General features: G+C 47.4%; 1 protein-coding gene across 3 annotated transcripts in view; it reads left to right on the top strand.

Moving 5' to 3' along the window:
- nrde2 (NRDE-2, necessary for RNA interference, domain containing) overlaps positions 1-12,988 on the top strand; it is a 101,094-nt gene that overhangs the window by 33,280 nt on the left and 54,826 nt on the right. For all 3 annotated transcript variants that reach the window (XM_070879656.1, XM_070879657.1, XM_070879654.1), the window contains exons 5-6: positions 7,089-7,566; positions 9,826-10,231. In XM_070879656.1, the coding sequence (XP_070735757.1) occupies positions 7,089-7,566; positions 9,826-10,231 (884 nt within the window). The remainder of the gene's footprint in view (positions 1-7,088; positions 7,567-9,825; positions 10,232-12,988) is intronic.

Below are 12,988 nucleotides of genomic sequence, written 5' to 3'. Positions count from 1 at the left end.
AGTGCCATTCTTGTGCTGCTCCAGATTTTGTAGACAGCAGTTACAGTCGCGGCCAGCATGAGCTTACCATGCCGTGAGGGCTCCGCCCCTCTGCAAGGATATATTGGCCTTGGAAGGGGTGTAGCACAGATTTACTCAATGATACCAGGGCTTAGAGGGTTAAATTATGAGGACAGGTTGCATAGAGTTGGCTTGTATTCTCTTGTGTATGGAAACGGAGAGGTGATCTGATTGAGTTGTTTTAAATGATTAAAATATTTGATAGGGTAGATACAAAGGAACTATTTCCTCTCGTGAGGGAACCAAGAACAAGGGAACATCATAAAATTAGATCTAGGCCATTCAGGAGTGAAATCGGGAAGCATCTTTTCACATGAGGGACGTTAGAAATCTGGAATTCTGCCCCTTAAGTGTGTGCGTGCTGGAGGTCAATTGGTGCTTCCAAGACTGATTGATAGATTTTTGATATGGAGCGAAGGCAGGTAAATCGAGGTGAGGTGCAGATCAGCCATAATCTAATTGAATGGCAGAACAGGTTTGAATGGCCTACTTCTGTTCCTAATGTTCTTGTGATTCTGTTCTGCAGCTGCCTTCTGTTGCCTCTCGCAGGTGCTCATTCTTCACATGGTTGCTTCGACGCTAGCCTGAGCAAATGAACTGCCGAGTGTGGTTCTAATGCTAGCACTGAATAAATCTGTAGTGCTGCCATTATTGTCTTGACAAAGAACAGGCCAGAGATTTGAACCTGGGAGCGTCTGGTGTTTAGGGAGCCAGCCCTACACCAAGAGGTGTACTAACTCAGTGTAAGCCATGGCTCAGTGGGTCTTTCAGATGAGACGTTAAACTGAGGCCCCGTCTGCTCTCTCAGGTGGACGTACAAGATTCCATGGCACTATTTCAAAGAAGAGAACGGGAGTTTTACCCGGTGTCCTGGCCACTATTTATTCCTCAATCAACATCACTAAAATGATCTGGTCATTATCACGTTACTGTTTGTGGGAGCTTGCTGTGCGCAAATTGGCTGCCGCGTATCCTACATTACAACAGTGACTGCACTTCAAAAATACTTAATTGGCTGTAAAGCGCTTTGAGACGTCTGGTGGCCATGAAAGGCGCTATATAAATTCCAATCAATACCTTGTAGAGGGTGCAGAGGAGATTTACGAGAATGATTCCAGGGATGAGGGACTTCAGATATCCGGAGAGACTAGAGAAACTGGGATTGTTCTCCTTAAAGCAGAGAAGGTTAAGAGGAGATTTGATGGAGGGGTTCACTATTATGAGGAGTTTTGATGAAGTAAATAAGGAGAAATTGTTTCCACTGGTGGGAGGACCGATAACCAGAAGACACAGATTTAAGATAATTTGCAAAAGGAAATGAGAAATTCGTAGCATGTTATGAACTGGAATGCACTGCCTGGCGGTGGCAGCAGATTTAGTAGTAACTTTCAATACAGAATGAGATAAATACTTGAAATGGAAAACTTTTCAGGGCTATGGGAAAAGAGCAAGGAAGTTTGGAATAATTCGATAGCTCTTTCAAAGACTGAGCATAGATTCGATGGACCGAATGGCCCCCTTCAGTGATTATATGAAAAATTAGCTTTCTCTTTTCTCTTTGGTTTTCATTTTGGATCCACGCTACCTCATAAACTCTCTTGGTGCTGGATATTTCTCTTGACAAAAAGAGTCCCATGATCACTCAGTACAATAAGCCTATTTATCACCCCTGATGTCACGAGTGCCAAATAACATTTTCCAAGGTTACCTAAGCTCCAATAGCTTTATGGGAAAATGAACTGCCAAGTGTGGTTCTAATTCTAGGTCCAGAGATCAAGACCTGCTCTGTGTAACGTTAATTGTCCTCGGTCAGTGGTGCAGTTGATATCAGTGTCCCGAGGCTGAACAGAAAAAAAAATCATCCAGGGTTCCTGCTTCTGATTGTGGCAGTGGTAATCCCTTCCCACCGCCCCCCCCCATTCCCAATCCCCACTCCCCCCATTCCCAATCCCCACTCTTTCCTTGAGTAACATGACTATGTTGACTGATGAGGCTCATGGATAAAGAATTGGCACCTTGGTTACTGACTGCTGGCCGTGTGAGCCTAAGCAACTTGCAGTTATATAGTGCCTTCAATGTAGTAAAAAGTCCCAAGGAGCTTTATAGGAGCGTAATCAAACGGGATTTGTCACTGAGCCACTAAGATATTAGGACAGGTGATCAAAAGCTTGGTCAAAAGAGGAAGGTTTTAAGGAGCGTCTTAAAGGATAAGAGAGGTGGAGAGGTTTAAGACGGAATTCCAGAGCTTAAGGCCGAGACAGCTAAAGCGACTGCCGCCAATGGTGGAGCAATTAAAATCGGTGGCATGGAAGAGGCCAGAATTGGACGAGCGCAGAGATTTCGGAATGATGTAGCGCAGGAGGAGGTTACAGAGCTAGAAAGGGGAAAGACCATGGAGGGATTTGAAAGCGAGAATTTTAAAACCGAGGCATTGCCAGACCAGGGAGCCAATCGAAGTCAGCAAGCACAGGGGTGATGGATGAATGCGACTTGGTGTGAGTTAGGATACAGGCAGCAGAGTTTTGGATGAGTTCAGGTTTATGGAAGGTGGAAGAGGAGAGGCTGGCCAGGAGAGCGCAGGAATAGTCAAGTCTAGGGGTGACAAAGGCATGGATGAGGGTTTCAGCAGCAGATGAGCTGAAGTCAGGGTGGAGATGGGGGCTGTTAAGGAGGGGAAAGTAGGTGGTAATGGTGATGGAGCTCATCTCAGAGTCAAATCGGACACCAAGGTTACAGACAGTCTGGTTCAGCCTCAGACGGTGACCAGCAGAATGCAAGAATCAGCACTTTCAGAAGAGGAGGGGATGACAATTAAAGTTACGTAACGATTGTCTATATCACTGAGCCTGACTCTGGAAGGCCCCAGAACCTGTTGACTTGAGGGTCAATGGAATTTTGTAATCTGTCCATAAACTGACCGGGTGAAGCAGATCTATCCACTGCCATCAGCACTGGATTAGACACACTGCAAATAGAATCCCTCATTCTACCTGAGCGAACTAAATGTCAAGGCAAAAAGCAAAAAGGGCCACATTATAGCAAGATTCAAAAGGGGCAAAGTGTGTTAATAAGACAAGCCTGAAGGCTCTGTGCCTCAATGCGATGAGTATTCGGAATAAGATGTATGAATTAACTGCGCTAACCAGGGAAATTAAGGATAGTGTTAAAACCAAGGAAGAGGCATATAAATTGGCTAGAAAAAGCAACAAACCTGAGGACTGAGAGAAATTTAGAATTCAATAGAGGAGGACTAATGGTTTAATTAAGAAGGGGAAAATAGAGTATGACAGGAAGCTTGCAGGGATCAAAAAAACTGACTGCAAAAGCTTCCATAAATATGTGAAGAGAAAAAGATTAGTAAAGACAAACGTAGGTCCCTTGCAGTTGGATTCAGGTGAATTTATAATGGGGAACAAAGAAATGGCAGACCAATTAAGCAAATACTTCGGTTCTGTCTTCATGAGGGAAGACACAAATAACCGTCCGAATGTACTAGGGGACGGTGGGTCTAGTGACAAGGAGGAACTAAAAGATATCCTTATTAGGTGGGAAATTGTGTTAGGGAAATTGATGGGATTGAAGGCCGATAAATCCCCGGGCCCTAGTCTGCATCCCAGAGTACTTAAGGAAGTGGTCCTAGAAATAGTGGATGCATTGGTGATCATTTTCCAATAATCTATCGACTCTGGATCAGTTCCTATGGGCTGGAGGGTAGCTAATGTAACGGCATTTTTTAAAAAAGGAGGGAGAGAGAAAGCGGGTAATTATAGACCGGTTAGCCTGACATCAGTAGTGGGGAAAATGTTGGAATCAATCATTAAGGATGAAATAGCAGCCCCTTTGGAAAGCAGTGACAGGATCGGACTGAGTCAGTATGGATTTATGAAAGGGAAATCGTGCTTGACGAATCTTCTGGAATTTTTTGAGGATGTAACTAGTAGAGTGGACAAGGGAGAACCAGTGGATGTGGTGTATTTGGACTTTCAAAAGGCTTTTGACAAGGTCCCGCACAAGAGATTGGTGTACAAAATCAAAGCGCATGGTATTGGGGGTAATGTACTGACATGGATAGAGAACTGGTTGACAGACAGGAAGCAGAGAATCGGGATAAACAGGTCCTTTTCAGAATGGCAGGCAGTTACTAGTGGGATGCCGCAGGGCTCATTGCTGGGACCCCAGCTCTTTACAATCTACATTAACGATTTGGATGAAGGAATAGAGTGTAATATCTCCAACTTTGCGGATGACACTAAACTGAGTGGCGGTGTGAGCTGTGAGGAGGACGCTAAGAGGCTGCAGGGTGACTTGGACAGATTGGGTGAGTGGGCAAATACATGGCAGATGCAGTATAATGTGGATAAATGTGAGGTTATCCATTTTGGGGGCAAAAACACGAAGGCAGAATATTATCTGAATGGCGGCAACTAGAAAAAGGGAAGGTGCAACGAGACCTGGGTGTCATGGTTCATCAGTCACTGAGGGCCCAAGTTTCGGCCTCAGTTGCTCCTGATTTTTTGGAGCAACTGGTGTAGAACGGAGTATCTTAGAAATTCAAATTTTCGTCATTTAGTTTGCTCCAGTTCTGGTCAGTTAGAACAGTTTCACTTTGGAACAGAATTTCTTTTCAAAAGGGGGCGTGACCGGCCACTTACGCCTGTTTTCAAAGTTTCGGCAGCGAATACTTACTCCAAACTAACTTAGAATGGAGTAAGTGAAGATTTTTGTACGCTCGAAAAAACCTTGTCGACACTTTAGAAAATCAGGCGTAGGTTACAAATCAGGCGTAGGGAATGGGGGGGGGTTTAAAGGGAAGTTTACAAACATTAAATACTTCAGTTTTACAAATAAAGAGCCATCATCAATAATAAATGATAAAAACATCAAAAAATCAACCAATAAATCAATCAAAAAAAATTAATAAGAAATAATTTTTTAAAAAATCAATAAATTTAAAACATTTTCTACTTACCGACTGCAGCACCGGGAGCCCTCCAACAGCGTTCTGGGATGCCCCCCACCCCCACCCCCAGTGTGTCTCTGTCAGTGTCTCTATCTCTCTGTCTGTGTGTGTCTGTCAGTGTCTGTCTTTCTGACAGCAAGGGGGGGGGAGAAGGGGAAGGGGGGGAGAGGAGGGAGGAGGGAGAAGGGGGGAGGAGGGAGAAGGGGGGAGGAGGGAGAAGGGGGGAGGAGGGAGAAGGGAGAAGGGGGAGGAGGGGGAAGGGGGGGAGAAGGGGAAGGGGGGGAGAAGGGGAAGGGGGGAGGAGGGAGAAGGGGAAGGGGGGGAGAGGAGAAGGGGAAAGGGGGGGAGAGGAGAAGGGGAAAGGGGGGGAAAAGGAGAGGGGGGAGGGAGGCTGAACGAGCCGGGCCCCGGCCGGGCACAAGACTTCGGGCAGGGCCCGTCCCCAGCACCAGATTTACAGGTAGGTGGCGTTGGGTCAGGTCGGGCCCGGGGTCGGGAGCGCGGATCGGGTTGGGGGGAGCGCGGAGCGGGGGGGGCGAGGAGGGAGGTCGGGTTGGTTCGGGTAGGGGGGCGGAGGGAGGGAGCATGGGTAGGGTCGGGTCGGTTCCGGGGGAGTGGGGGGGGGCAGTGGGAGGTCGGTTCGTGTCGGGGGCGGGGGGGAGGGAGGTCAGGTTGGGTCCGGTCCGGGTGGGTGGGGGAATCGGGAGCACGGGTCGGGTCGGGGTGGTGGTGGGAGGGAGTTCGGTTCGGGTCGGGGGGGAGGGAAGGAGAGGGAGCGCAGGTCGGGTCCAGTCCAAGGGGTCGGGGTCGGGTCCGGAGAGGAAGCGGGAGTTGAGTCGGATCGGGAGGAAGCAGGAGCTGGGCGTGGGAGGAGCCTTATTCACGCAGCCCCAGTGAGGCCATTCAGCCAGGGCTAGGGGCTGCATGCTTCGGGCCCCTCCCACACAGTTTTGGGCGCCTGGAGCTACTGTACATGCGTGCCCACTGTAGCGCGCATGTGCAGAGGTCCCAGCACTGTTTTCAGCGCAAGGACCTGGCTCCGCCCCCTACAGCTCATGCTGCGCCGTGCCCGACTCCAGAGGACCAGCAGGGAGCCGGAGAATCTACGTTTTTTTTAGGCGCACTTTGTGGCGTGAAAAACGGGCGTCCAGGTCGGGGCTGCGCCGTTCTAAGCGCGACACGAAACTTGGGCCCTAAAAATGGGCACGCAGGTACAGCAGGCGGTAAAGAAGGCAAATGGTATGCTGGCCTTCATGGCTAGGGGATTTGAGTATAGGAGCAGGGAGGTCTTACTCCAGTTGTACAGGGCCTTGGTGAGGCCTCACCTGGAATATTGTGTTCAGTTTTGGTCTCCTAGTCTGAGGAAGGACGTTCTTGCTATTGAGGGAGTGCTGCGAAGGTTCACCAGACTGATTCCAGGGATGGCTGGGCTGTCATATGAGGAGAGACTGGATCAACTGGGCCTTTATTCACTGCCGTTTAGAAGGATGACAGGGGATGAGAGGAGAAACATATAAGATTATGATGGGACTGGACAGGTTAGATGCGGGAAGAATGTTCTCGATGTTGGGGAAGTCCAGAACCAGGGGACATAGTCTTAGGATAAGGGGTAGGCCATTTAGGACTGAGATGAGGAAAAACTTCTTCACTCAGAGAGTTGTTGACCTGTGGAATTCCCTGCCGCAGAGAGTTGTTGATGCCAGTTCATTGGATATATTCAAGAGGGAGTTAGATATGGCCCTTACGGCTAAGTGGATCAAGGGGTATGGAGAGAAAGCAGGAAAGGGGTACTGAAGGAATGATCAGCCATGATCTTATTGAATGGCAGTGCAGGCTCGAAGGGCTGAATGGCCTACTCCTGCACCTATTTTCTATGCTTCTATGTCCTCATAAATTCTACATAGTTTTTCACATCTGGCATAATTTATCTAATCCAACTAACTAATAATCAGCAACATTAATATTGAGAGGATGTGAAGGGATTTATCCAGCACCTGTGTGTTACTCTTTATTATATTAGATTTGTGCGTAGTTGTCTAATAGTTAAATATGGTGCTATGTCTTTCAGATACAAGAGGAAAGGGGATGCCTGCCTGGGCCTCGATACCAAAAGGCAACACATTATTTGGGAAGATTCATCCCAACAGAAGAAAAAGGCAAAAAAGAGAGATGATCGATACTACAGCACCTCTAGCCTTCAGCTCCTGAGCACTGACACAGTTCCTATTCATTGTGGAGATGTTTTACTCGACAGAATTCCTGCGCCCAGTCCAGGCACCTTCATACCAGTCCCAGACTGGGTAGAGAATGACGGTAAGTCCTCAGGCACCGTCACCTGGTTCAATCCGCTTGGGATATATGATGCTTCCACCACTCTGTGGCTGCAGGGGAAGAGCCAACCGGAGCAGGACGACAAAGCGCGAGGGGCCCTGGACAGCAGTGAGAAGGCAAACTCAACCACCATGGCCAAAGTGGAGAAATTCAATCGGATGTTGAGAGAAGATCCTGGGGATATCCAAACCTGGATGGAGTTTGTTCATTTTCAGGTGGGTACTCTAAGCAATCTCATCTTTGTGAATTCACTTTGTGTTTGGGGGGCGAGAATGAATCTGTTACATAAGAACACAAGAAATATGAACTGTAGGCCATTTGGCCCCTCGAGCCTGCTCCGCCATTTAATACGATCATGGCTGATTCGATCATGGACTCTGGTCCACTTCCCTGTCCGCTCCCCATAACCCCTTATTCCCTTATCGATTAAGAAACTGTCTTAAATTTATTCAATGACCCAGCTTCCGCAGCTTTCTGAGGCAGCGAATTCCACAAAATTACAACCCTCAGAAGAAATTCCTTCTCATCTCAGTTTTAACTGAGCAGCTCCTTATTCTAAGATTATGCCCTCTAGTTCTAGTCTCCCCCATCAGTGAAAACATCCTCTCTGCATCCATCCTGTCAAGCCTCCTCATAATCTTTTACGTTTTGATAAGATCACCTCTCATTCTTCTGAATTCCAACCTTTCCTTATAAATCAACCCCCTTATCTCTGGAATCAACCTAGTGAACCTTCTCTGAACTGCCTCCAAAGCAAGTATATCTTTTCTTAAATATGGAAGCCAAAACTGTGTGGCCTCACCAATACTCTGTATAACTGTAGCAAGACTTCCCTGCTTTTATATTCCATCCCCTTTGCAATAAAGGCCAAGATTCCATTGGCCTTCCTGATCACTTGCACCTGCATACTATCCTTTTGTGTTTCATGCACAAGTACCCCAGGTCCCGCTGTATTGCAGCACTATGCAATTGTTCCCAATTTAAATAATAACTTGATCTTTGATTTTTTTTCTGCCAAAGTGCATGACCTCACACTTTCCAACATTATACTCCATCTGCCAAATTTTTCCCACTCACTTAGCCTGTCTATGTCCTTTTGCAGTTTTTGTGTCCTCCTCACACATTGCTTTTCCTCCCATCTTTGTATCGTCAGCAAACTTGGCTACGGTCCTTTCATCCAAGTCGTTAGTATAGAGTGTAAATAGTTGGGGTCCCAACACTGATCCCTGCGGCACCCCACTAGTTTCTGATTGCCAACCCGAGAATGAATCATTTATCCCGACTCTCTGTTTTCTGTTAGTTAGCCAATCCTCTATCCATGCTAATATATTACCCGTGAACTGTTAATTAATTCCACGTCCCTCTGATTCTTTTGTTGAGAAATCTACGTGAACAGCTAAGGTTATTGGTGCAGGACACCACTGTGGTTGAAACCATTAGGAAAGAAAATTAGACACACAACGTTGCCAGGGTTGCAGCTATTTCTAAGATGTGGATTGTGGGATGACAAGAAAGAAAGACTTGGATTTCTATAGCGCTTTTCACGACCACTGGACCGTCCCAAAGCGTTTTACAGCCAATGAAGTACTTTTGAAGTGTAGTCACTGTTGTAATGTGAGAAAGAGTGAGTGAGTGCGGGAGGGAGGGAAGGAATTGAGGTCCAGGGAAAGGATGAGTTTGAGTAGAAAGTAGTGCAGCAACTATCGATTCAAAATATTTTAAATGGAGGGAGGAGAATGTAGGGCGGTTTATTGGACCATTCACCGTGTCTTGGGGACCGCTCCCTGTGTCTTGGGGACCGCTCCCTGTGTCTTGGGGACTGCTCCCTGTGTCTTGGGGACCATTCCCTGTGTTTGGGACCGTTCCCTGTGTCTGGAACCGCTCCTTGTGTCTGGGCCGGCATTTATTGCCCATCCCTAATTGCCCTCGAGAAAGTGGTGGTAAAACGCCGCCTTGAATACAGCGGAGTGGCTCGCTCGGCCATTTCAGGAGGAAGTTAAGAGTCAACCACGTTGCTGTGGGACTGGAGTCACATATAGGCCAGACCGGGTAAGGACGGCAGATTTCCTTCCCTAACGGCCATTAGTGAGGCAGATGGGTTTTTACGACAATCCAATAGTTCTATTGTCACCATTATAGATACTAGATTTTTAATCCCAGATTTATTTAATTAGCTGAATTTAAATTCCCCAGCTGCCCTGGTGGGATTTGAATGCATGTCCCCGGATCATTAGTCCAGGCCTCTGGATTGCTAGTCCAGTGACATTACCACTGTGCTACTGTACCCACTTTGTCCATTTTTAGTGTGAATTTTGTTCATGTTCCTTTTTAGTTTCCATGCTGGAACTAGATGCAAACTAGAAATGGATTGATCAAGTCGAATGAAAATGGTTTCTCGGAGGCTGTGAGGTTCTCAAAGGAGCTGCGCGTTGCACCGTTGGCAGTTGTCTTTAACGAGTCTTCCCTTCTTTCAGGATGAATTAATGCAAGGTCCAAATCCATACACGGCCACTGCGGCGGAATCTGACAAGAGGAAGCGGTCGCGCCGAGTTACCTCGGAGAAGAAGCTGGCCATTTTGGAGCGCGCTATCGAAAGCAATCCCAACAACGCAGACCTGAAAGTTGCACGGCTGGGGCTCTGCAAGGAATCTTGGGAACCGGCCAATCTTCTCAACGAATGGAAAAAAGTGGTCTTTCTTCACCCAAACAACACCGGGCTGTGGCGGAGGTACCTCCTGTTCTGCCAGGGTCAGTTCAGCACCTTTTCGACGTCCAAGGTCAACGCCATTTACGGCAAGTGTCTGAGCACTCTAGCGGCTGCTCTCGATGGAACCCTCGTGTCCCACCCTGCACTGCCTGACACAGAAGAAGCCATGCTGGGTAAGAGTGAGTTTTAATTGGATCATGTACTGTGAGTGCGCAGTACTTGGGAGCAGTGTTCCCTCTTTTTTTTTTTACGTGCGCTGTCCCTTTAAGCGGTTACGTGGCCCATTCAAATTTTCGCGCATGTGTGGTTTCTTCCTTGTGAAATCCAGTGAGCCTCCTGGGCGGGACCTCCAGATCGCTGAGCGGCAATGCAGCTTAGTGGGAATGTTGCTCGGGTGTATTGTGTGCACTTCTGGTCTCCATATTACAGTAAGTGTTTAGAGGCACTGAAGAAGGTGCTAAACAGATTTACAAGCATGATGCCAGAACTGAGAGGTTATACCGATCAGGAATCATTGAAGACACTGGGGCACTTTTCTCTAGAAAAGAGATGACTGAGAGGTGACCTCAGTGCGACAGTACACATTACAACAGTGACTACACTTCAAAAGTACTTAATTGGCTGTAAAGCGCTTTGAGACGTCCAGTTAGTCGTGAAAGCCGCTATATAAATTCAAGTCTGTCTGTGACTTGATAGAGGTCTTTAAGGTTACGAAAGGGTTTAATAGGGTAGATGTAGAAAATATGTTTCCCACGTGTAGGGGAAGATCAAAACTACGGGGTTATAAATACAAGGAAGTCACTAATAAATCCAATAACGAATTCAGGAGAAACTTCTTCACCCAGAGCATGGTGAGAATATGGAACTCGCTGCCACAAGGAGAAGAAGCAGCGAATAGCATCGATGCATTTAAGGGGAAGCTAGATAAGCACATTGAGGGAGAAAGGAATAGAAGGATATACTGATGGGGTGAGACAGAGAGGGGTGGGAGGAGGTTTGTATGGAGCATAAACACCGGCACGGACCTGTTGGGCCGAATGGCTTGTGTCATGCCTCAATAAAATTGGTGCTTTTTGGAAAATAAATGTTCTGTTTAAGCCACAAAATTAACTTCGGTATAGGGCCTCTTGTTTGCTCACTGGGTAAAAGCACTGCCTGGTAAGTAGCTGCGCCATGCAGACCAGGCAGGCCCCAGGTTAGTTCTCTGTGCCAGGCCAGGGAAGGAAAACCCAGCTAGGATTCCTGGCCATCCAGTGACCCTGTTAGGAAGTGGATGTGCATGAACCTTGGATGCACATCAGACTTGTGATGAAAGAAAGGAAGAGATGACGAAATAGTACTTTTTGAAGTGTAGTCACTGTTGTAATGTGGGAAACGTGGCTGCCAATTTGCACTTAGCAAGCTCCCACAAACAGCAATGAGATAATGACCAGATAATCTGTTTTCGTGATGCTGATTGAGGGATAAATATTGGCCAGGACACTGGGAATAACTCCCTGCTTTTTTTCGAAATAGTGCCGTGGGATCTTATAAATCCACCTGAGAGAGCAGATGGGACCTCCGCTTAACATCTCACCTGAAAGACGGCACCTCTCACATCACTGTACTACAACAACAACAACTTTTATTTATATAGCGCCATTAACATAGTAAAACGTCCCAAGACACTTCACAGGAGTATTATGAAACAAAATTTGATACCAAGCCACATAAGAAGGAATTAGGGCAGATGACCAAAAGCTTGGTCAAAGAGGTACGTTTTAAGGAGGAAAGAGAGGTGAAGAGGTTTAGGGAGGGAATTCCAGAGCTTGGGGCCTAGGCAGCTGACGGCACGGCCACCAATGATGGAGCGATTAAAATTGGATGCTCAAGAGGCCAGAATTGGAGGAGCACAGAGATCTGAGAGGGTTGTGGGGCTGAAGGAGGTTCCAGAGATAGGAAGGGGCTAGGCCATTTGAAAATTGAGGGATTTGAAAAGAAGTATTAGAATCTGCCAGACCGGAACCAATGTGGGTCGGCGAGCAATTGGGGTGATGGGTGAATAGGACTTAGTGTGAGTTAGGACACGGCAGCAGAGATTTGGATGACCTCAGGTTTGCACAGGGTAGAACGTGGGAGGCCAGCCAGGAGTGCTGCCTAGACTTTCTGCTCCGGTTTCTGAACCCACAACATACTGATTGAGGCAGGATGCTACCCACGAACCAAGGCTGGCAAATATCCTGATGCCAGTGTCTTGTCTCACAGTAGCGACAACAGTGTCAATTTACATAGCGCACCTCACACAAAAAGATTTGTTTCAACACTTAGAGAAAGGACACTTGGCAGGATAAAAGGAGGAAATGCTGTTGAGGAGCAGACTAGATGGGTTGCATGGGGACTCTTGATGGCAGGGAGGAAGATACCAATAATGGCTTGATGAAGGTGGTGACTTGAAGCATCAGTGGTGGTGGTGGGAGAGAGATGGAGACATGTCACCAATTCCCTGCTCATCGACTTGGAGGTCCTTATTTTTAAAATCGCTCCAGGCCTTACTTGACCTTAACTGAGTGATCTTGTCCCGCTGTCTGTCCCATCTTGCTTCCTTCCTTCTTGTCCTCCTGCTTGACTCCTCCCTCTGCTCCACCATCAGCAGCTGATCTTTTAATAAACTTCAGCTCATCCAAGACTCTGCTGCCCCTATCCTAACTCGTGCCAAATCCCGTTCACCCATCACTCCAGTGCTCGCTCACCTACATAGGCTCCCGGTCAAGCGGCACCTCAATTTTAATATTCTCGTCCTTTTTAAATCCCACCATGGTCTCGCCCCCCCTCCCCCCCCTCTAATTCTGTCACCTCCTCAAGACCTATAACCCTCCGAGATCTCTGGGCTCCTCCAATTCTGGCCTCTTGTGCATCCCTGATTTTAATCGCTCCACCATTGGCGGCCATGC

The sequence above is a fragment of the Pristiophorus japonicus genome, chromosome 4 (genome assembly GCF_044704955.1).
Source record: "Pristiophorus japonicus isolate sPriJap1 chromosome 4, sPriJap1.hap1, whole genome shotgun sequence".
NCBI lineage: Eukaryota > Metazoa > Chordata > Chondrichthyes > Pristiophoridae > Pristiophorus > Pristiophorus japonicus.
The sequence above is the reverse complement of the archived record's forward strand: the minus strand, read 5'-3'. Positions and strand labels throughout refer to the sequence as shown.